The sequence below is a fragment of the Sphaerodactylus townsendi genome, linkage group LG07 (assembly GCF_021028975.2).
Source record: "Sphaerodactylus townsendi isolate TG3544 linkage group LG07, MPM_Stown_v2.3, whole genome shotgun sequence".
Taxonomy (NCBI): domain Eukaryota; kingdom Metazoa; phylum Chordata; class Lepidosauria; order Squamata; family Sphaerodactylidae; genus Sphaerodactylus; species Sphaerodactylus townsendi.
Genome location: NC_059431.1, coordinates 95,807,278 through 95,832,304, shown reverse-complemented (window position 1 = coordinate 95,832,304; position 25,027 = coordinate 95,807,278). Strand labels below are relative to the sequence as shown.

General features: G+C 45.1%; 1 protein-coding gene across 7 annotated transcripts in view; it reads right to left on the bottom strand.

Moving 5' to 3' along the window:
- Positions 1–3,785: 3,785 nt before the first annotated feature.
- Positions 3,786–25,027, bottom strand: part of IFFO1 (intermediate filament family orphan 1) — a 31,389-nt gene continuing 10,147 nt past the window's right edge. Inside the window, exons 2-10 of one of the 7 annotated variants that reach the window (XM_048503693.1) lie at positions 15,279–15,339; positions 15,088–15,183; positions 12,768–12,908; positions 12,354–12,362; positions 11,726–11,910; positions 9,637–9,757; positions 6,506–6,604; positions 5,236–5,366; positions 3,786–4,535 (exon numbers count right to left, since the gene is read on the bottom strand). In XM_048503693.1, coding sequence (XP_048359650.1) covers positions 4,433–4,535; positions 5,236–5,366; positions 6,506–6,604; positions 9,637–9,757; positions 11,726–11,910; positions 12,354–12,362; positions 12,768–12,908; positions 15,088–15,183; positions 15,279–15,339 — 946 coding nt within the window. In that variant the 3' untranslated portion in view covers positions 3,786–4,432. The other 6 variants (XM_048503695.1, XM_048503694.1, XM_048503699.1 and 3 more) reach the window with 6 other exon arrangements.

The window sequence follows — 25,027 nt, the reverse complement described above, 5'->3', positions numbered from 1 at the left end:
ATAGACCTGTATCGTCTACCAGATAGTAACAGTTCAAAAAGAGAGTGTGCTGGATGAGATGGGTCCCTCAGAATATTTTGGGCTTTTTTTAGGCTTCGGGAATTATAGAGTTCTTCCAACGAGGAGAGAGGGCAGCCGATAATCCTTTGTGCAGTATTGATCACCCTTTGGAGCGCCTTCCTATCTGCCACTGTGCAACTGGAGAACTATACACAGATGCAGTAGGTTAAGACACTCTCTATAGCACAGCGGTAAAAGGACACCAGGAGTTTTCCATCCAGTTGTTGCTTCCTTAAAAGTCTCAGATAGTACAGTCTTTGCTGGGCCTTCTTAACCACCGCGGCAGTCTGTACGCCCCAGGTCAAGTCCTCTTTAATCATAACGCCCAGAGATTTTAATCAATTTTAACGCCCAGAATTTTAATCATAACGCCCAATCTCATCAGATCCTGAAAACTAAGTAACAGCAGCCCTTCTCAGTATTTGGAGAAGAGCGAGGATTTCTGTACGGACAATGGCAAACCACCATTTATAAAAACCAGCAGGGTCACTGGGCTGTTCCACCAGGCTTTTCCATCTGGCCAGCCAGGATGAACCATCAGGGTACATCTAAGCCTCTCGTGGGTCTGCGTAAAGAATTTGCCATCTTTGTTACTGGGTTTTACTGTTTGAATTGTTGATTACGATCCATTTGTTTTAATTGTATCTATTTATTGTTTTACTGATTGTACACCACCCTGAGCCCTTTTTGGGAATGGGCAGCCAAGAAATCCTAAATAGATAAATAAATAAAATAAAAATACGTCAGCTGCTATTGTGCCATTTTTTTAAATATACATGCATACACCAAGCATTCTTGCACATCTTGATCTATATCTCAGGATGAATCTCTTTTTGCTTTTGGCACCTTTTATTCCTGTTGACTCTTCAGTTTGTTGTACTGCCAAGCCACATATTAGCAGTTACTGCTACAATTATAGTTTCCTACTTTGAATGAGGGAGTTTTGACTCTTGAAAGCTCATACCCAGAAATTCCTGTTGGTCTCTAAGGTGCTATGGGCCTTGAATCTAACTGCTGCAATTATAGTGGCTGTACTTCATGTAATTCACCACATCCAGCCACAAGGCATAGCCATGGTCTGTCTTCCTCTCACAGTCACCCAGGGAATGAGGACTGCTTGAATGCTCCAGTAGACCAATGTGGCAGCATTGTTTCATATAGAACAGTGTCTGGCTTAGGACTTACATTGGGTGTGCTTTTCTGGGTCACCAAAGAAATTTCACATGCTCTTGTGAGTACATGCTGGAATGCAAACCCACAGGTGTGACGAATGCCCTTATACGGCATTCAGTTTCCAGGGTGAGAGTCTACCCTGAAGGAGTTAAGCCCTGGCCAGCCCTGATTGGCTGGAGGGAAGTTGCAGGAATATAAATAGAGTCAGCCAGAGTGCTGAGGGTTCTTTGTCTTTTGGCTTTTGTGCCTTAGGGTACGTTTTAGCAGAGTGAGGAGATTAAGCCAAGATCTCTCACTGCTGTTGGTCTGACAGGAGTCAGACAGTTTACTCTATAAGCTGAGGAAGCTTACTAGAGACATCAGGAAACCCTGAGTCTGGTGGAGAGTCACCTGCCACTCAGGTGTTTGAGGGAAAACCTCTGACCAGACTAAAGTCTGTCCTCCACAGTATAACACCAGTCTTGGGAGGCCCAGTCCAGTGGCAGTGAGGCCAGTTTGGATTGTGGGAGAGGGAGGCTTGTGTGCCAGAATCCCACAGGGCAGAGACTGGGGTGTGTTGTTTAGTGGTTAGGTACAGAAGGACTAGAGTCTGCCAAAAGAGGGAGTGTGAAACCTCTAAAGTAAATATTTTCTAAAGCAATCTTTTTCTGAAGAAACATCTTACTAAAGTGACACCTGCGTGTGTCTAGTAATGTTTGAAACTGAAGTGAAGTGCCATTAACATCTCTGCAACCGTTAAGCTCTGAAACATTAAGCTCTGAAACCAACAAGTTTTAATTCCTCTCAAGTTACCTGAGAAACCTACTTTTAAGCCAGAAATAAATGTTTCAAGTTTTGTTCAGTTAAATCCGTTCCAGTCTCTATTTTTGTCTGTGTGTGTGTCCCCAGAAAGGGTGGTGTCCATTAAATCAGTTTGTGGGCTATAGTATAGTACAGATTGGTGGCAGCGAAAAAAAACAAATTTATTATTAGGGAGGTTCTGGAAACCAGCTGAAGCTAACAACTTCCCGTCCCGTTACAACAGGTCTTGATTTGGATCAGAACTGCAGCATGTGAACAGGAGTTAGCCCCCACCCCTCCCCATGTCATTTTACTCAACCTGAAACTGTCTGGGATTGCATTGTCATAGGCTCCATAGAGTACACACAGATTTCCCCAGCAGAGCAAACAACTGGCATAAAATCACAGAGTTGGAAGAGACCACAAGAGCCATCCAGTCCAATCCCCCACCATGTGGGAACACACAAAGTACTCCCAGCAGATGGCCACTCAGCCTCTGTTTAAAAACCGCCAATGAAGGAGATTCCACCACCCTCTGAAGCAGCATATTCCACTTCAAACAGTCTTACTGTCAGGAGGTTCTTCCTAATGTTTAGGTGGAATCTCTTTCCCCATAATTTGAATCTTTTACCCTGTGTCCTAGCCTCTGGAGCAGAAAAAAACAAGCTTGCTTACTTTTTGAACATGACATCCCTTCAAATATTTAAGCACAGCTACCATGTCACCTCTTAACCTTTGTTTCTCTCCAGACAAAACATATGCATACAGCATGGATTTCAGGTCTTTTACCATTTTGGTCACCCTCCTCTGGGCCTGCTCCAGCTTGTTGATATCCTTCCAGAATTGTGGTGCTCTGCACTGGACACAGCATTCCAGACCAACGCAGGCAGAATAGAGTGGCATTCCAGACCAACGAAGAATAGAGTGGTACAGTTACTTCCCTTGAGACACTGTACTCCTATAGATGCAGCTTAGAATTGCATTGGCTTTCTTAGCTACCACATCACACTGTTGATTTATGTTCAGCTTGTAGTCAACTAAGACTGAGTCCCAGATCCTTTTCACATATATTGTTGTCAAGTCAGTCCTAACAAAAAATATTGTTAAAAATATTCCAAAAGAGATACAAACTGGCCCAACCCACACCAGACACTAACTTACAAATGTCTGTATCCTCAGAACATGAAAATGACACAGGGGAGGGAGGTTGAATATCCCGCTCCCCATGGGTCACCTGAATTAATCCTTCATGTACCTGTGTGATAGAACAATGAAGAAGGGGCCCAGAAATTGAGCACAGTGCTCCAGGAACATACCTTGTCACCTGGACCCAGGGAAAACATAACGTGTTGTTGGACCTGCTTTTTTAATACCTGAACACCCAAAAGAGGGGAACAAACTTAACCCTACAAAACTAGAATTAAGTACATAGAAGGTCATGAAACTGTCAAAGTAATCATTAAATATAAAACTATTAAATATCAAAAACACATATGTATTTATTACAAATTAAAATCATCTGCACTTCTAAAAGGCCCATAATAACCTACCTTATACATACAATATCACAATTACAATTCACAGATAAGTGTAGATTATTTTAATTTGTGTTTTTGATATTTATTGGTTTTATATTTAGTGACCCCTTTAACAATTTCTTAACCTTTTAGGTACTTAATTCTAGTTATTAACACCTGCTCCAAGAGATTTTTGGTCAAGATCCCACCGTCCCTCAGAGAGACTCCTCGAAAACAAAAAGCCCAGACCAAAACTGTAGAAAATACCCATTTATTGGTTCCTCAGACATAGCACATCACAGACAATGTTTGTGTCACGGACACAGAACCAAGCAAAATGCAAAGGACGGAGCTGGGGAGGCAGCGGGAGGAGGCAGCAAAAGCCCAGTCTTCATCCCCAAAAGGAGAGGCTCTCGCTAGCTTGTACAATTCGGGGACTAAAGATGCGTTCCGTGAGCGAGGAGAGCCACACAGAGAGTCCAGCCGGCACCAAGAGAAGGTTCATTTTTTTGGCCTGGTGCTATTTCTTGGCACATGAGGACAGTCATGTATATTAAAAGGAGGTAAAGGAGGGAGGGGCTTTACTAGACCCCAGGAGGTTCTCAACTGCAGTTAAGGCAGATGTCTCCCCCCTAAAGCCCACAAGAGGCAAGGGATGGGAGGGGGAGAGAACGGAAAGGAGGTGATCAGATAGGAGAAGAATCGTGACACTGGACGCCTTGAGGGCATCTATCTAGCTTCACCTCCAGGCGTGGAGGGACAATGACAGAACTTTATGTGTTGGGAAGGCTCCTTGTCCCTTTCGGTCCCTCACAGCCATGGCCGGGACATGGCCCCCCACCACCACAACCTCCTGGGCCAGGAGGGGGGCTATGCAGAAGGGGGGCAGAGTCCTCCCCCCATTATCTTATGGAAGCATCACTCGGGAGGTCACGATCGGACTCCTCCATCTCCTCGTTTGGGGCTGATTCATTGTTCGGTACCGGAGTGAAAGCAGGAGACTTTCTGAAAGAAAAAAATGGCGGGGTCACATGGGCACAGGGGGCTGCGGGAAGGTAGGGAGGGATTGGCAAGCACCAGTTACAAGGTGAACTGGGAAAGGCAGCAAAATGGACACCGGCATACAAGACAAGGGGGCCTAAGAATGTGCTTGTAAATGATGAACTGCATTGGAATGGCAGGCTTACTTGATCGAGCAATTTCAAAGGGCACAGGAAAACACCAGGTGGGCCAGAGGGTTTCCAGGGGGAAAGGATCTTGCAAGCCCATGTTTGCATGAGGACAGGGGGCTGTGTGAACACTCTCCCCCAAGCTCAGCACTGCACTGAATTCACAGTCCCATAAAGCTAGGGTACAAAAGCCCAGCTGGTCGGCGACGTCTCTTTTGTCCGGTGGAGGTTCTCTTGAGACAGCGATTGCATCTGTCAAAACCGCCATCACCTTCTAGACACACATGGCACGAAATACAACGCCTGCCAGTCTGCAAGGGGGGGGGGGGGTGACAGCCAATCACTCAGAATCCAGCCCAACTGAGTCACCACCTCCCCCAACACACACACTCCCCTCCCACAACAGGAAGAGACTCCCCTCCTCCAGCCGCCGTTGCACCAACCCACTGCTAGTGAGAGAACCTGGTGGGTCTGAAATCCACAACCTCCCTCCTAGGATACAGAGTTAGGAGCCGTCTGCAGGTCCTGGAGCTCACCTGTCCCCAGATTGGGTGATGAGTCGGCGACAGGTCTCCATCTGCACATCCAGCCCACGCTTCATGCTGCACATCTCCATGTACTCATGAAGATGCCGGTTCATGTCATTCTTGGCCGTTGCCAGTTCCAGCTTCATCAAAAGGAAGAGATAGGTGGAGTCACCTTGCTGGTTGGGTAAGGATCATCTTGCCCACAACACATCCTTCTCTGTCAGAGAGAATAATGGCTGGACCACTGCTCTAAGCAAGAGTTATGCTCCACTCCAAAACTCCACTGAATGCAAGGGACAGGTCAGAACTACTATAAGGGGTTTCTGCAGAGCCTGCCCCAGGAGGCTGCAGCTGATTCCCAGTTGGTTGTTTGCAAAAACCAGCTGCAAATATTGAGGGTGCTTAAAAAGATCAGAACCCCAAAATAAGCATTGGACTTCCTCAAAGTTTGGTGAAGAGAAGATTAAGAGGTGACATGATAGCCATGTTTTGGGGGGCTAGTGACATAAAAATTTGTATTCCACTTTGTATTCCACCACCTTAGGTATGACCGACTGGGCCCTCAAGAGTGATGCTTCCCTTCCTAGAGCAACCCAGCTCCTGGTACCTCATTGGCTGCCAATGCTAACTGCTAACTTTTTGCATCACCAGCCCCAGCCAGTGGTGGGATTCTGCAGGTTTGCACCACTTCAGCAAAGCCTGTTGTTAAAATGGTGTTTGTAAACAACCAGTTGTTAAATTATTTGAATCCCACCACCAGAACCGGTTGTTAAATTATTTGAGTCCCTCCTCTGGCCCCAACTCTTCTTTGCCCTGGCAGCCCCCCTCCCCCTTTTATTCAGTGAACTGGCTAAATTTATCCCAGGCTTGATTAAAGCAGGGACAGCGTTAGGCTTGCCTTATCTTTTTTATCGTCAGTCTACAGACATGATTCCTACAAGGCCCAAATATAGCATTCAAAGAGGGAGGAGGTCAGGCATTAGGTTTCCCTAGGAATGTGTACACACAGGCGTCTGTAAAGAGAGGGAAGTTATGTATCCTCTTCCTTCTAGCAAGGACAGTCTCTGTAACCTTCTCCCTCCCCCAATAATGCCCTGCCCCTTCATTAAAAGAATTCCAGACATCAGCCTCAAAACATAACTTTCCCCTCCTATATTTTCTTTAAATAGTGTCACTTGAGGAAGAGTTCTCAGTGACTCTGGAGTCTGCTTTCAGCATCCTGAACCCAAAAAGGCCCAGCTCCCCCCCCCCCACCTATCTTCATTTCTTCCTCTCTCACCTCTATTTGGTCGATGGTTTCCTGATATTCTTTCTCCCTGCTCTTGAAGAGTGATTCTGTGTCTTTGATCACTTTCTCCAAACTGTCATCTGGTTGCTGGCAAGGGGAAAAGAAAATAGCAGTTGGCATCGTCCATTGGAAATAGGGAACAAAAAGCTACATAACTGACAAGCAGGATCACTTGCACAGAATACTGCATTTATAAAACTTAATTCATGGTTGGGTGTGATCATCTGATACAGACCCTTTCTGCACAAACATGCACAAACATACATGATTCTGCACAAACATACATGATACAGACCCTTTCTGCACAAACCTTTTAAAACGTGTTAAGGCAAGAAATAAAACGTTTCCTCCATGGACTTCCACATTGCTTTTATCCCAAAACATTTTATTTCCAGCCCCACAGTGTTTTAAATGAATCCCCTTTTAAAATGATTCTCTGGCTGAAACATTTTCAAAACGTCTTCAGTTGCCGTGCGATCTACTGACTATGATTCCCACACTTCTCTGCTTCCCTGAACTTCCTCCTTGGTGCCATCTTCTGAGCTCTCTCAGTGCCCCCTCGCCTGTTTATTTGCAGTGTTTCTCTGTTTGTCCTTTTATTGGGGGGGGGTAAACCTTTGAAGCATCGAATATACAAGCAGTATAGAGAACAGCAGCACAAGACTGTGAAACATTGATTCAACACAAAACTTTAAAAAAGGGGGGGGAATCACATAATGGAGCCCAGGAATAATTTCGAGGGATGAGTGTAGACATACATCACTGTAAAGGATGTATGTCCTCTATTATCCATTCCCCTATGGCCATAGTGGCGAACCTATGGAACTCCAGATGTTCATGGACTACAATTTCCACCAGCCCCTGATGGGAATTGTAGTTCATGAACATCTGGAGTGCCAAAGGTTCACCACCACTGCCTATGGGATCTTACACTGGCCGAATCCCCACTGAAAAATAAATACAGATACAACCAGGTTTCAAAAGAAACGGAACCTTTTAATCGAGGTTTCCCTCTCCCCACCACAGTGTGTGTGTGATGAGGACATCCATCTCAATCACGCTTTCAAACAGTGCAGCAATCCCCACTACCGCGCAATCAAACACGCAAACTGGTCAGCGGCTCTTCCTTCCTCTCCCTAATTGGCTGTCGTGCCGTGTTGGGGCGGGAACTTGGGGGTTTTTTGTGCAAAAAACCTGTGCTAACATTAAAGTGAGTACAGTTCTTTTGTGCACATGTTTAAGCAAGTAACATTCTCTCGTGCACACTTTTAAAGGAGTAATGTTCTCTCGTGCACATGTTACAATATGATAGACTCACTCAGCGCGAAACAAAAAAAAGACGCAAACACATTGAGCGCAGTCCGGCGCATTCTGATTGGCTGGAAGGCATTTGCGTCACTCTCTACGGCAGGAAATTTGAAACCACATTAGACCTCTGAACCTCCCGCCCGATCTAGATTGGAGACGTGTTTTTCTAAAAGGTTCACATTCAAGTGGGTTCGGGAAAAACACAGGATAAGGGGGGGGGGAACGCTAGAACCGCAATGAATCTGTGTTCGGCGGTTCAGCTGTGGGGATTCACGAAACCTGGATATTTCAGGTGAGTATCCCGAGATTAATCGGCAGTGGGGATTCGGCCACTATTACTTTAAGCTAAACAAAACTGTGATCACCTGTAGTTGACCTTCTTTTCTATGGCAGGAAAGAAGTTTGCAGCTTTGACTTTATACTGCTTATACTGACGCTATTTTTGGATGAAAAAATATCATCTTCATTTCTGACCCACCCTTTCTCACTGAGATTCAAGGTGGATTATAAAATATAAGCAATTCATCCAGATAGCAGACACCTCCAATAAACAAGGTCACTGGACTAAGGTTACAATGCAGAAAATGAACGCAAACAAAAAAAAACCCATCTGAGGTAGACAACAGCCCTTTCTGTACAAGTCAGTGAAGATGTTTTGCAACACTTGAAACTATTCCTGGCCATTTTGTGGTCATTCTAGTTTTTTAAAATAGCTGTGGATCCAATGCTAAAAATCTCAAAGCCTCTTGCTGCAATTCTCTAGGGGTCATGTCTTTGAGGTTACAAAGATATGACCCCCCCCCTCCCATTTAAAAAAAACTGACAAAGGTACAGCATGAGGTGGCCAGCATGAGCTCAGAAAATGGCGCCAACAAGGAAGTCTGGGAGGCATGAAAAATGTCTAAAAGAGCTCTGCACAGCACATGAAAACATTTTCAAAACTTTTCAGAAAAAGAATAGCAACCGAGCAGGATGCAAATAAATTGTTTGGAGGCTGGAAATCCAATGTTTTGGACTCAAAAACATGTGGATCTCCTCAAAGGAAATGTTTTATTTCCTGCCTCAAGACATTTTATTTGGGTTGTGCAGCAAGGGTCAACGCTGCAGTAAGAAGGAAGAAACTGGCAATGGAGTGTATTGTCCATATCAACGTTGAGGCCACTCACAACATAACATCCCAGAATACAGGCACCGTTTTGAGGCAGGAAATAAAACATTTCCTTTGAGGAGTTTCGCATTGTTTTTATCACCAAACATTTTATTTCCACCCTCAAAACATTTCAAGTGAATCCCCTTTAAAAATTATTCTTTGACTCAAATGTATTCAAAATGTCTTCAGTTGCTGTGTGATCTATTGACTTCTTTTCCCACACTTCTCTGCTTGCCTGAATTTCCTCCTCAATGCCATTTTCTACTCAGTTTCCCCCTCACCTGTTTATTTGCAGCATTTCTCTGTTTGTCCTTTTATTGGGGGGGGGGGCAGCATCATGCTGGCAGGGGATGATGGGAACTGTAGTCCATAACATCTGGAGGGGCACGAGTTTGACACCTGTGATCTAGTATATGAGGAGTATAGGATGCAGCACAAGGCTGTGAAACATTGAAGCATCTTTTCAACACAGAAAAAAAGGGGTGGGGAATCATGTAATGGTGGCCAGGAATTGTTTTGAGGGAGGGAGTGCAGACATATATTGTTGCAAAGGAGTGGGGGAATTGAAACGATTTAGAATGTTTTAGGGGATTTGTGCAGAAAGGTTCAGGGTCTTAGAGAACGCAGCAAGAGAGCCCTAGAAAACAAAGGGGTCACCAGTTACCTCTCCCTGGGCCTCTGCAGCAGCAATGGCATAGCCAGAGAAGTCTTCCCAGAGCAGCAGTGTCTCTTCCGTCTCCTCCCAGGTAAGGCTATCGCAGTCGTCTTCAAAATCGTATTCCCGCCTGGGGGTGAAGGAACAGGTGATCAGCTGTGGACAGACAAGGGCAACAGGAACCCTCTGGAAAGGGTGGGAGTAATGGTTTGAAGGCGCTCCTGTGCCTGCTTCATACTGGGACAGGCCAGACTGTAGGGAGAAGCTTCCAACCACTTTAATTTTTGTCTCTGTTGCAGAGGCGTTCCTCCCATTGGGCAAAGTGGGCCGCTGCTCGGGGCACCCCCTTGTGGGGGGCGCAAAAACTGCAGGTTCATTTGTGGGATTTTTTGTATTTTCAGCGTTTTTCCATTTTTGGCCTGAAGAGGGCGCAGCTTTTAGGCTAACAGCACCAAAATTTCAGAGATTTTTCGGGAGACTCTCCTGATGATATCAGCCAGGTTTGGTGAGGTTTGGTTTAGGGAGTCCAAAGTTATGGACTGGCAAAGGGAGTGCCCCAGCCCCCATTGTTTCCAATGGGAGTTAATAGAAGATGGGGGCTATACCTTTGAGGGTCCATAACTTTGGACCCCCTGAACCAAACTTCACCAAACCTGGGTGGTATTATCAGTAGGGTCTCACGAAGATACTCTGAAATTCTGGTGCTGTTAGCCTAAAAGCTGCGCCCTCTTCAGGCCAAAAATGGAAAAACGCTGAAAATACAAAAAATGCTATCTTAATAATTGTACCCCTGGCAGCAGGCACACCTAAATTTCCCCAGATTTTCCTTTTAAATCCACCCCTTCCTGCCAATGCTTGTTTTCTTTCTTTCTTTTATTCTCTCAATGCCTAATAAAGGTTAAGGTTGTTGTTGTTGTTAAATCCACCCCCTTCGGCATGGATTTAAAGGGAGAATCTGAGGCCCCCAGTTTAAACATTGAAAGTGATGCGGTTTCAGGGTGGGGGATAATCCACCGCAAACTTTATTAACTGTGCAGATTTTTAAAAATATCATTTTGTAGCAGCTGCCACCACAGCACAAGGATTTTCACTGAATGACTGAAGGTAAGCTGCAGCAGCCATTTTGGCTCTGCCTCCTACAGCAGTTGTTTTGTGGCTGCACTATCAGTTCTACATCATGAGCCCAAAGGTGCCTACAAGCTAAAAAAAGATTGGGGACCCCGGGCTGATCTAATAAAACTGGCTTTGCCGAACAGGGAAGGCTTCATGGATGTGGGACTTGGCTGGTATGTGCATATATTTGAAAGGCAAGAAAGCCACTTGCTTCCTGAAAGGACCTATCTGAAGGCAGACTGACATGAGAACCAGCATGGTGTAGTGGTTAAGAGCAGGTGGACTCTAATCTGGAGAACTGGGTTTGATTCCCCACTCCTTCACATGAGTGGTGGACTCTTATCTGGTGAACCAGATTTGTTTTCACACTCCTACATTCCTGTTGGGTGACCTTGGGCTCGTGGCAGTTTTCTCAGAACCCTCTCAGCTGCACCTACCTCACAAGGTGTCTGTTGTGGTGAGAGGAAGGGAAAGGAGTTTGTAAGCCCCTTTGAGTCTCCTTACAGGAGAGAAAGGTGCAATATGAATACAAACTCTTCTTCTTCCTTTGCTTTTGCATCATCTGCTGGCGTTCGACAAATTGACATACAGGATTGTTCCTTTTGTTAGCTACAGTTTATCACAAATGGCTCCAAATTCGAGGGAGAGGGCAGCTGAGGTTTCCTTTTTGGAGACCAGGTTGGGATTATGGTACGTTTGGCAACTGTGTGTTGGGAAATTCCTGGAGATTTGGTTGTGGATCCTGGAAAGGTTTGGTGGCAACGGAGAGACTTCAGCAGGATAGAATGCCATAGAGATCCCCCTCTAAAGATGCCATTTTCATAAAGGGAGAACTGATCTCTGTTGTCTGGAGATCAGTCACAATTCCACTTCATGAGGCCCCATGCAGAGGTTGGTACCCTAGCCTCAGGAAGGGTATCCCAACCAAGTACGAGTCAATGGGGCCACTGTTCTCCACAAGCAACACAAGGCAGGCGAGACTCACAGCTGGTTCAGCATCCTCTGCATCTCTTCATTGATGCTCATGGCTGTGGTCTCATCTTCTTCCTCCTCCTCTAGCTTTTTAGAAGCCTCACTCTCTGACAGGGAAGTGTCTTCGTCACTGACCAGCTTTCGGTCCCGCTTCCGGCCCATCGTAGCTGGGACCTTAATGGGAGATAAGTGCAGAGACTACAGACCGAGGTTGGGTTGGAGGTTAGAGGTAGGTGGGTGGGTGGGTGGGTGGGTGGGTGAGAAGAGATGGGAGGGGGAATGGGATGGCATGGATTGAGAGGAAGATTGAGATAGAAGTAGGGAGAGGAAAGAGAGAGAGAGACGGGCTTATTATGTCCAGGTTACAGATGGTGCGGTGGCTCAAATGCAATTTTAGAAACGTCGATTTTTAAAATTAAAAAAAGCTAAGCAACTGAAAATGGACTCTGATGAAGGTTCACAGTTAAAGGAACTCAAATCACACCCCAGAGAGAGATGGAGGCAAGAGAGGCCAGAGCGAGACAGAGGTTTAAAAGTTAAGGGAGAAAAAGATTGCCAGGATTAACAGATAAAAAACTTTATTTTACAGAAAGCTTCTAGCTCGCGCAAGTTTTTTTCCAGCTCAATGACAAAAAACTAACCAACTGCTTCTGTAGGGGAAGCAAGAGAAAGAAGAGTGAGTGAGAAAGAGAGGCCGTGAGGAGAAGTTGAGTGAGTGAATCAGACAGAGAGAGAGAGAAAAGGGGATGGGGGGAGAAGAGAGAGACGGTGTTAGAAAGACACACATACTAGGGCACCGTCTCCCTCTCCATCAGCTGTTCCCTTGACAGGACCCTTCAACTCAAACTGAAGTTACACTCTTGGGGGTCCCCCAAGCCCCCCTGAGACTGCAGAGAGGCCTGCCCTCAAACTGCCTGCCACTTTCTCCTGTGTGACAGAGGTGAATTCATGAAATGAGGGTTAGAATGACAAGGGTACATTTTTCGCAGAAGCGGCACACGTTCCCTTTGGCATTTCCCTTCAATAAAGGCTGCAAGGGAGTTGGGGCCTCTCACCTGAAACATTTTGATCATGTCCTCGCAGTTACGCTGCTGGGCCACGTCACACAGTTTTGCTGTGATGTCTATGCGTCGACAGATGTCCATGTCTACCTTCATGGCCTTTTCCTGAATCTTGGTATCTAGCTCAGTAAGGTTCTGGAACAGTACAAAGAAAAGATAACCACGGAGCGATAAGGCCCTTGGAAGATCCTGGTACAAATGATACCAACTTATTGGGTATGCTGGTATCCTCTCTCCTCAAATACCTGGTCAGCTAACAAAGAAGAGATGAGAAGGGAGAGCCAGCATGATGTAGCAGCTTGTGTCAGACCACAATCTAGGAGCCTAGGAATTGAGTCTCACATCTGACCATGAAACATTTTTTCATTGGTTCTGACCCCATAAAGGCATTTTTGTGCCTTTAGTTTTTGCTTCAGGTTTTTCTGTCCCCCACTTTCCCCCCGTCCTTTCAAAAAATACCTTTAATTTAATAAAAGCCAAGTCTTTTCCTTGTGGAAATATGTCTTTTTCCTTAAGTCTCCAAAAGGAAACAGAATAGAGACTTAATTTGTTACAGAAAAAGCTGGGAATTCAGACAACCCACTCAATCTATCACAGGGGTAGGGAACCTTTAACACTCAAAGAGCCATTTGGACCCGTTTTCCATGGGAAAAGAAAACACTTGGAGCCGCAAATAATTTTTGACATTTAAAATAAAGATAACACTATATATATAGGGGTTTTTTTTACCTTTTACTCCGCTCATTCTGAGAAGCGCATGGATGCGCCCGCCCTGCTGCCTGCAGGGCGGGCAAGGATGAAGCCGGCGGCTCGGCCTTGCCGGCCGCCGGGAAAGCGCCCAACCTGCTCCAACGAGAGGGGAAGCCCGTGGCACGGCCCAGCTGACCATGGGCAGTTGGTGCGCCCGCCCTGCTTCCTGCAGGGCAGGCAAGGATGGGGCCGGCGGCTCGGCTCATGGAGCCACAGTGCAAGGGCAGACAGACAGATGCGTCTCTCGAGCCGCGAGGTTCCGCATCTGATCTATCACATAAGCTATTATATATCAAAGAACCATAAAACAATATTTACAGTGCAATCTTAAGGAGAGTTACTCCAGTCTAAGCACATTAATTTAAATGGACTTACACTGAAGTAACTCTCCTTAGGACTGCATTGTTAGTGTTTTAAAAAATACAGCCATGATATTGATATAACGATATATGCACGCACCAAAAAGGGTGTGTTTGTCAGAGGCATATGGCCTATAGGGACATGGGGTCACCCATAGGTCACTCACGTCCTCAGGTGCATGCCTTTTGGTTATGTGGGGGATCCCAGGCGCCCTCCACATGATCAAAAGTCATGTGCCCCAGCCGCACGCCACCGAGCCCCGCCTCCCTGCAGGCTGGAGGCAGGGGGAGGGCAGGGTTTGGAGGTGGGTGGCTGCGGTGCCTGCCTGGGCTGCCCAGTCATGCCCCCAGCCTCTGTGCAGGCCTTCCCAGGACACTTATATCCAGTCAGACACAACAGGATTTTCTGTGCGTTGGGCTCATCTTCTGCTGTTCTTTTGCTCTCTTTCCAGCCCTGAAATATTGGGGTGATTAAATTCCTGTTCACATGCATGAATAGGCATTGATGCCTGCATAGTGAAAGTATGGGAGCCTGTACTTGCATACACCTGTTTGTAAGGAAACATGTGGTTTCAATCACCTGTTTCACTGTCACTGCAATAACTGTAACATGAGAAACACAGAGTTCATACAAAGAACAATCAAGTGTACAGTGTATACAGACTGAATGTACATGCATGGTAACTTGTCAACAGGGCTTAAAGGTGTACGTGTTGAGGCCAACATATACACTTTACCTAGTACTCCCTGTAATATTTATCTCCAGTACTGTTGATACAGGGACTGCTGCCACATGGTGAGCCAGCATAGTGTAATGGTTAAGAGCAGGTAGACTCTCATCTGGGAAACTGGGTTTGATTCCCCGCTGCTCCACATGAACGGTGGACTCTTAACTGGTGAACTGGATTTGTTTACCCCATTCCTACACACGAAGTTGCTTGGGCTAGTCACAGTTTGTTCAGAACTCTCTCAGCCCCACCTACCTCACAAGGTGACTGTCGTGGGGAGAGGAAGGGTTTATGAGTTTATGAGCCCCTTTGAGTCTCCTTACAGGACAGAAAGGGAGGGGGATATAAATCCAAAACTATATTTTTCTTTCCACTGTCTCAGCCTTTTGAGGGATCTGTGTCCGGTCTCATGACAAAGAAACATTTGATCAACTGACTCTCATAAAAGAGTTTTTGTTTGTGGATGCGTTGACTCACATTACTCATCAGCCCCTTGAAGACCACCAGCTCTGCCTTAAGCTGCTCCACCTTCATGGCCAGCTCCTCTTGGCATGCTTCAGCCTCTTGGGCTTCCTGTCAGAGAGGGAAACACCCCAATGAGACCTTCAAGTTCTTCTGTGAGAGGAGAGGACCAGGGGACAAGGAAACAGAAGAAATGGAAGTCTCACCTCATTAAGCTCAGTGATCTGATCTTGCAGCTGAACACGCAACGTGTACTCCTCTTCCCACCTGTCGAGACAAAACAAACAAGAATGTGCTTGAACTGAATCAGACCCTTGGTCCCTCGAGGTCAGTACTGTCTCATCAGACAGACAGTGCCCCTCCAGGTTCTCAGGCTGAGTTCCTTCACATCACTTATTACCAGATCCTCTTAAAGGAAGAGGCCAGGGATTGAACCTGGAACATCCTGCCAACCAAGCAGATACTCTACCACTGAGCCACAGCTCCTCAACTATAGTCTGTTTCAGAAAAAATATATTAGTAGGGTTGTATATTCCTCCACCACAGAACTCAATATGCCAGACCTTCTTTGTTGTGGAAAGCTCCGCCTGGGTCCTAGTGCCTACCTAAACCTACCCACCCACCCATCCGTTTTAAAGTAAAAATACATTTTGGCATTCAGTTTAATTATACAACATAATGGTTTTGACAAAGGCAGCACATAAAAATGAATGTTAATTCTCATATTCATTTGAGACTATATTCTAATGCAGAAGCACACAATCTTCTCAACCGCTTCTCAACCTCAACTGACCGTATTAACATATTTTTCTGAGACAACAATATAATAAAGATGAGCAAAATGTTTCAGCATCTGACAGACTCAAGGAGGAGGATCCTTTCTCTTTCACTGATTTTTAGGCCTGGCACAAAAAAACTTTCCTTGGGATTTTGGAGTGTGTAAGGAATTGGTTGTGGGACAGACACACCCTCTGGAATACGTAACAAGCACCACCAGGGAGTCTTTGCCTTTTCCTGAACTGAATTCACTGTCTATGTGAGGCAGCTTGTCAGGGGCAGACCCAGGAAATTCACCACAAACTATGTTTAATAAAAGCAACACATCTCAGCCTTTGGTACCTTGTGAATCAAACCATTACACTGGACAGATGATCTCCCACCGCCATGTCTCCCCTTGCCAATTTGGACTGGGCCAGAGCTTTGTAATCCCCTCCCTCCACACATCTATGGCCTTCAGCACTCAGCTGTCCCAGGTCTATGGACTAGCATTTTACTCCTGGGGATAACTAGGTAAACGCAGAGATCTATTCTCTGTAGGGTTCTAAGCAGCTAGGACAGGTAGTGAATTGTCGGCATTGCAGTACCTCCACTGCCTTGCAATGCCATGGAATGCATCACTGTGGGACACCCTGGATGCAGGCTTGGAAGCAACATTAGAAAATAATGGAAGTCAAATGTACAATAGTAATAACAACCTACATTTTAAAGTTAGCCTGATGTGTTGGGATCCCCCTAAGCAAAGAAATTCAAAACCAGAATTACTCTTTCCCCTTCTATTACCATTAATATTCAAGGGTAGTTAGAGAAATTGGAAGTGAATGCAGATTCCAGCATCTGGGGAATCTCACAGTGATTGCATGTAGACGGAGGGAGGGAAGGAGGGAGGGGGGTGTGTGAAGGAGAAAGGGGGGCTTGCAGTGAGCAGTCGAATTTAAAACACATACAACATATATGACAGAGGAAACAGTAGCAAAACAAACCATTCAAAACAAACACATGTAAGTGTCAGGTTTTGTTGTGTCACCTGCAATAACCAGACTCTTGGGTGCAGAAATCGATTTATTGCAGTGATGGCGAACCTTCGAGACCGAGTGCCCAAATTGCAACCCAAAACCCCAGTGGCGTAGCTAGGGAACATGGAGCCCGGGACAAAATCTGAGTTTTGCACACACACACCCCCGCATATGGGCATCGTCTTTCCCCCACCACGACCAAACACCATCACATTATAGAACATGCCCCAACACACAAATCTGTACACACCCAGGGCTCCCTAGTTTAAGCAACATTGAAAGTGATGCTATTTTTTGAAGGGGGGAATCCACCCTGAAACAGCATCACTTTTAATGTTGTTTAAACTAGAGAGCCCAGATTCTCCTTTTAAATTCACCTTAAAGAGAGACTCTGGGCTCTCTAGTTTAAACAATATTGAAAGTGATGCTGTTCCGTGGGTAGATCCTCCTCCCACTCCATCCGAACCCCAAACAGTATCATCATTGTTAATGTTGGTTGTTGTTGGTTTTCTGCTGGCGTATTGTCGTCTTGTAGGTCTTTAATCTCCTAATGAAGCTTTCATTTCTCCTTGTGCATTCTGTGGCTGGTGCATCTCTTCAGAGGTGTATCACAAGGAGAGAAGTCTGTTATACACCTCGTGTCCAGACTTCTCTTAATTAACAGGACTCTCCTCTGTGTGATACAATTCTGAAGCATGCCAGTTTTCACAGGATGCAGGTGAAACGCTAGGAAACAAGATCCACTCAGGACTTCAACGCCAACACAGCGTGCAAAACCCACAACAAGCAGTCATTGAATCCTTGGGTTGTGGAAAAAAGCCTTCTCAACAATACTTCTCTTAATGTTTTTTTTTACTCTCTAGGGGAGTCTCAGATTCTCCCTTTAAATCCACTCCAAAGGGGGAGGATTTAAAGAGAGAACCTGGGGATCTTCTAACTTTAGAAGAAATCCACTCCAAAGGGGGAGGATTTAAATCCACTCCTCCCAAAGGGGGAGGATTTAAAGAGAGAACCTGGGGAAAATTTGAGGGTGCCTGTCAGGAGAGCAATGTTTAAGCTAACAGTACCAAAATTTTAGGCTATCTCATAGGAGACTATCCTGATTATACCACCCGGGTTTAGTGAAGTTTGGTTCAGGGGGTCCAAAGTTATGGACCTTCAAAAGGGTAGCCCCATCTACCATTAGCTCCCATTGGAAACAATGGGGGATGAAGCACCCCTTTTGGGGGTCCATAACTTTGGACCCCCTGAACCAACCTTCACCAAACCTGGGTGGTATCAGCAGGAGACTATCCTTATGATACCACCTAGATTTAGTGTAGTTTGATTCAGAGGGTCCAAAGTTATGGACCCTCAAAATGATAGCCTCATCTACTATTAGGTCCCATTGGAAACAATGGAGGATGGGGTCACCCCCTTTGGGAGTCCATAACTTTGGACCCCCTGAACCAAACTTCACCAAACTTGGCTGGTATCTTCAGGAGAGTCACCTGACGATAGCCTGAAATTTTGGTGCCACTAGCCTAAAAACTGCACCCCTTCAGGCCAAAATTGGAAAAAACAGTTAAAAATACAGAAAGCCACAAACAAAATTTGAAAGGTAGGTTAGGCTGAGAAAGAGTATGCGTGACTGGCATGAGATCACCCAGCAAGCTTCACAGAAAAGGAAATCTGAGCCTGAATCTCCTATGTCCTAGTCTGATACCCTAACCACTATGCCACATGGTTTAAAAAGAGACGCATGCAATAGATTACAAAGCACTGTGAACTGCTATCAGGCTGGAAATCTGCTCTGTTAAGCAACACCGTCCAAACGAGATTCAGAAAAGACGCAAGAAAATAGTTCTTCACACACCACAGCATAACCTCATGGAACAAGCTGCTTTGAGATGTGGCCACGGCCACTAACTTTAAAAGAGAACTCAACAAATTCAAGGAGGAAACTGTTTGCAGTTATGAACAGAATGGAACCTCCATGTTCAGGAGCAGTGCAGCATGGAATGCAGGTTGATTGCTGAGGGGAGGGTTTGGTCTCAGAACCTCTGCTGCGATCCTTCTGGTCAGTCACTGTGCAAAATAGGACGCTGGAGACAGTGATCAGATCCAGATATCCTCAAGTTCTTAGCCCAGATGCTTGACTTAGCGGCTGCAGCAATGACATAGCTGTTCCCAGACTGCCATAATACCAGTGTGTTTCTCATCCTTCTGAATGCCCAGCAGGTAAAACCAACTACAGCTGGGCCGATTTATTCCTATTATCTGCTATGTTCAATCCTTCCAGGGTGGTGTAGTGATTAAGAGCAGTAGACCTGGTTTGATTCCCCACTCTTCCACATGAGTGGCGGGTTCTTATCTGCTGAACCAGATTTGTTTTCCCACTCCTTCATTTCTGCTGAGTGACCTTGGGTTAGCCAGAACTTTCTCAGCTCCACCTGGTGTCTCTTGCAGGGAGCGGAAGGAAAAAGGAGTTTGTCAGCCCTTTTGAGTCTCCTTAAAGGAGAGAAAGGCAGGGTATAAATCTAAACTCTTCTTCTTCTCCTCTTCCTCCTCCCAGTAGCTGTCAGGGAGCTGCAGAGGTGCGCAAGAATCCACTCCCGCAGGAGACCTAACCAAGAATTTCAAGATAAATGGAAAATATATTTTGTCTATTAACTTTCAAATGAAAAAAAATACTTATGAAATGAGATGCATATGGGTGAAGTGTTATATTCAAATCATCAATAATTTGTTAAGGCTTTAATATTCTGTTGTGTCCAAAAGGGGGGGGGGGAGTTAAAATGGAATGGAAATTTATATTAAATAAGGTGTTTATAATTTCACATTAAAACTTGTATACTGTTATTTTAGAAAACAATTATAGTAGTTACTTATTAATGCTTTTTCTTACTATTTTCTTTCTAACAGACGCTATTTTGAAAATGTGCATGTGTTTTTATGCTAAAAACTGTTTGTAAAATACACTGAATATTTCATGATTTTATAGAGAATTATTTGGTACAATTATATTAATTCTCTCGGTGCCCAGAACTATAACTAAGATATGATCTGTTTTTCTACTTTTTGTTTGTATTTCTGTACTTTTTGTTTGTATTGTCTGTTTACTTCTTTTCAGTTACTACTAAAAAATAAAAATATACTTTAAAAAAAAGAAAATCTATTGCTGCCTTTTGCCCTGAGCAGGAACACCAAGAGGTATCGCACATATGCCCAGAGGCTTCACTAGACTTGCAATAACTATTTTTTTCCATCAGCAAATGTTATTACCCTGATCTCCTAGCACAAGCTTTTAGAATTTTCCTTGGGTTCAGAAGGAGTTTGCTTGACTGAGAAACACCGGACCAAAGAGGTAACGTTGGGCAGAAAATTTTCCCATGTAGAAAATTTTACAACCAACTTATGTAAACAGAGTCTGCTCACCTATAGTTGTTGTGTTGCAGATCAGTCATGAGAGACAGAACGTAAATATGGGATATGAAATATGGAAATACCTCCCTTGATTGTACAAGTGTATTTGACTCCTCTGCTGGGGTGTACTGGTTAACAGCAGGTGAATCTGGACAGCCAGGTTTGATTCCCACTCCTCCACATGAGTGGCAGATTCTTAATCTGGTGAATTTATTTGTTTCCCTGCTCCTGCACATGAAGCCTGCTGGGTGACCTTGGGCTAGTCACACTTCTCTCAGAACTCTCTCATCCCCATCTACCTCTCAGGGTGCCTCTTGTGGGGAGAAAAAGGGAAGGTGTTCATCAGGTGCTTTGAGACTCCTTATGGTTAAGAAAAGTGAAGTATAAATCCAAACTACTACTCCTCTTCTTGTTATTTAAATTTGAATTGGATTTTTCAAAAAATCAAATTTACCCACAAAGGGCACAATTCCACTTCAAAGGCCCCTTGGGTGTCTGGAATCTGTTGTGTAGCTCTTGATACCGAAAACACTGACTGCAAATTCTTTGTTCCTTGGCCTGCCCATAAGAGTCTAAAACGAAGGATTTCCACAGCTTTTCCTAACACTCTAGCTATGATGAATGCAGAAGCAAAGCTGGATTTGGATCTGCACCAAAATACAACCCCATCTGTGTCCCACCTGTGTGCACCTTTTTAAAGTGAACATATACCTCCCCCCAGAGAAGTATGGAAGGGTCTGGTAGTTATGTGCAGCTAGGGTCATGTCTGATCTTTAGAATCTCTCTGGTGGACATTTGCTCTGTCCTCTAGCGTTATCTTTTGGTCATGGAAACAGCCATCAAGTTGCATCTGACTTACGGTGGCCCCTTACAGTTTTCAAGGCAAGAGAGAAATAGAGATGGTTTGCCATTGCCTGTCTCTGTATAGCGACTTTAGAATTCCTTGTTGGTCTCCTCTCCAAGTACTAACCAGAGCTGACTCCATTTCCTTTCTGAGATCTGGTGAGATTAGGCCAGCTTGGACCATCCAGGTCAGGGCAAATCTATCTTTAACCACTGCATAAAATAAACACTGGGATGTGGAATGGTGTAGGATAGCCTAATCTCATTAGATCTTGGAAGTTAAGCTTGGACAGAAGGCCTCCAAGGAAGGCTCTGCAGAGGCAGGCAATGGTAAACCACTTCTGTTTAACCACTTGCCCTAAAACCCCAGCAGGGGTCACTATATGCTGTGACACTTAACACACACACACACAATAAATACCACTTTATAACAGTTCCCTTTTTATCCTGCACAGCTGAACTACCATTTTGCCTTGGCTAAAATAAGTGGATACTTTTTTCCTCTAGCAAAGCCCATGCCAAACAGTCTCAATGCCAAAGGGCCAACCCTGCAGGAGACGAACAAACTGGCTGTTACTCATTGCTTCTTGGGGGAGAAAGAGCAGAAAACCAGGCAGAATTCAAGCAAGAAAGAATGATTCAAACAAGAAAGCTGCACAGGGAGGCAAACTGAAAGCTCAAATTTTTTCCTTCAAAATAAGTCTAACATTGCCTCCTATGGGGGGAATAGGAAAAAAATCAGTGATTTTTTTTGTACCAAACTTCCTGCTTTTAAAACTTTTTAAAATGAAATCTCAATTTTTAAAACGAAATCTCAATTTATTATAATTATGCTCAAAAAAATGTTTGTTATGAACTTTTAAAGCTGGCTCTATGGCCAACTATCAAAACATATCTTAATTAATTACTTAATGGTAGTCCACAGTCATATTTATAATGCACGATCAAATGTACTGTTCTGTATCATGCATTATAAATATTACATTAAAAGACTGTGGACTACCATTATTGACTTAATACTAGGTAAGGTTGCCAACGGGATTTCCAGCTATAACAACTGATCTCCAGATAACCAAGACCAGTTCCCCTGATGAAAATGACTGTTTTGAAGGGTGGATTCTGTGGCATTTTACCCTGCTGAGGTCACTTCCTTCCCCAAACTCTGCCATCCCCTGGCTTCACCCCCAGAATCTCCAGGCACCCCTCCCCCCAACCCAGAGGGGGCAACCCTAATATTAGAACAGAGGGACCAGAAGTCACTAAAGGTAGCAGGATCTGATCTCTGGCTCCACCTATAACTGAGTCTCCTATAGTGATGTTGCTTCTATTCGAAATCCTCTAACCACCTAAACGTTACAGCTTGCTCAGTTTATAAATCAGAAAGCTTTATGGCCTTGCTTCCATCTTTATGGAAAGCCCTACTAGGTCCTATGAAGCCCTTGCTATTCAAAAATTCTGGGCATCTGTTTTCCCAGGAAACAGAATCATTTACATACTCAGAAAAACAAACATTCAGTCATGTTGCAGAAAGAAAATGAATGCTATATGTTCATACGTGCACATGAACATATGCACAACTAACTACTTATTTTGCATCCAAAGGCAGCTTGGCATGAATCCTACACCAAGAGTTATCAGGCAAGATTACCTAAAATGGCAAGTCTGTTATTAAATACTTGAGAAGCTGTGCAACAAGAGCCTCCTGAGTAACATAAAAACTTTATTAAACTCTGAATCAACATTTTTCAACAATTAAATCCAGAAGTTGCCTGGCACCAAACCTTGTTGAGTTTAGCCAGCTGAGTAGGGAAAGAGAAGGGAAATTTCATTCCCTTTGGCAAATCCCATCTTCCACTCTCCCATCCCAGTGCCCCAGACAGAACCAATTATGGTTTCCCAAACTTGCCCTGTTTCCCCAAACGGAACCTCCACTGCAGACTGTGAGGAGAAAATAGGGACGATTCCCTCAGGAAGCGAAGATGGGCCAGTGTGGTATAGTGGTAAAGAGTGGTAGACTCTAATCTGGTGAAGCAGGTTTGTTTCCCCAGCTCCTGCACACAAAGCCTGCTGGGTGACCTTGGGCTAGTCACAATTCTCTCAGAAATCTCTTAGCCCCACCTACCGCCCAAGGTGTCTGTTGTGGGGAGAGGAAGGGAAACACTTTGTAAGATGCTTTGAGACTCCTTCAGGAGCTAAAAGCGGGCTATAAAAACCAATTCTTCTTCCTATCCATTAATGGTGGCCATACTCACTCCTTCATAGAAGGGATGAGGGGATGCTCCTGTGGTAATGCCATTTCTAAGTATGACCCTCTTCTTTCCTCCTTGGGAATGAGCAACAGCCATGCACTTAAACAGCAGAGAGCCAGGGTGAGAACTTCAGGACTAATCCTGCCCCTAGAAATCACAGTGCCCAGGGTGGGGAAACAGTCTTGCCCCTTTCTCAGCTCTGGCCCTCCCTGCAGCCCTGACATGGTGACACAACCCAGTTTGTATCCTTCTACTCTATCAAACCAGTTTGGAAGACTTCCTCCATCCTATGGAGCCTCTCACAAACAGAAGAAACAGAGGACACAGTGTGTAACAGACTTCCCTCTGTGATACACCTCTGAAGATGCCAGCCCCAGATGCAGGCGAAACGTTAGGAACAAGATCCACCAGGCCACGGCCACACAACCCACCAGAACCAAACAGAGGAATGCTTTCCCATTTGTCTGAGTAGGGTGGTAGCATGCATACAAACAGCCCAAGTCTTATTTATTTACTTCATTTATATCCCTTTCTCCCCAAAGGGATTCAAAGTAGCTTACATTGTTTACCTCACCACCATTTTACCCTTACAATAACACCGTGGGTGGGTTAGGTTGAATGTGTGTGACTGTCCCAAGGTCACACAGTAAGCTTCCAAGGGAGAGTGGGGATTTGAACTCAGGTCTCCCAGATTGGACACTTTAATTGCCCCACCCTACTGGCTCTCCAGTCTTTTCCTTTCTCAGAACAGCTCAGCTAATACCAGACTGAGAGAATGCTTAGGAGTGGCTTAAACATATTATGCACACAACGCCCCAACCATCAATATGCGCAAAACTGCACATCATTATGACAGGAGAAGGAGAGTGCAAGAGAGAAGACAGCAGAGCCCCCGACTCAATGCACATAAACAGAAGAAAATGAATGGGAGGACTCAGAAATGCCGGCGGAATCCTGGGGGAGTCCCAACATTTACGATCTGACCAGGGTTACCTCAGAGAGATTACAGCACAGTTCCATCCTTCCTTCCTTTTCTTGATCTTCATGGAACAGAATATCAGGAACTGGCTTTTCCACAGACAGAAATAGGGTTGGAGTCTTGCCCCTTACTCAATCCTCTCCCCTCCAGCCCAACAGCCCTCTCCTTCAAATTCAGCCTTCACTTTCTTGCCTCGCCAGCTGCTGAAAACACTAACAAGGGAGCTGAACAGCTGCAGACTGCAAGAATTAGACTCCTTCTCCTTCTCTTTGCTTGGCCTCCTTTCTTCTCTTGACCCGGCTTCTCAAACTCATCTGCAATGCACCATTCCCTGCTAAAAGCCTCACCACAACAGGCTTTCCCCTCCCTCACAGGCCAGACAACCAAACAGAATCCAGCAGGCACAGTTTCCTCGCATGACCCTTGCTGCCTCCCCAAGCTCACGCCTTGGCCACAACCAAGGAAGCAGCTTCATCTACAGGCTCCAGGACTGCCAACCCCCCCCCCCCCCCACACACACACAAGGCATCCGAGGATACAGCAAAACAAACCCCCGAAGAATCCAAGAAGCTGGCTCTGCCTCAGGAGAATGGTAACTCTCCAGTCATCATTCTCAGCTGCAGTGAACCATCAGGGCTTCAAGAATGCAGACCCTACTGGGAGGCAATGTTCCCCCACCCCACCCC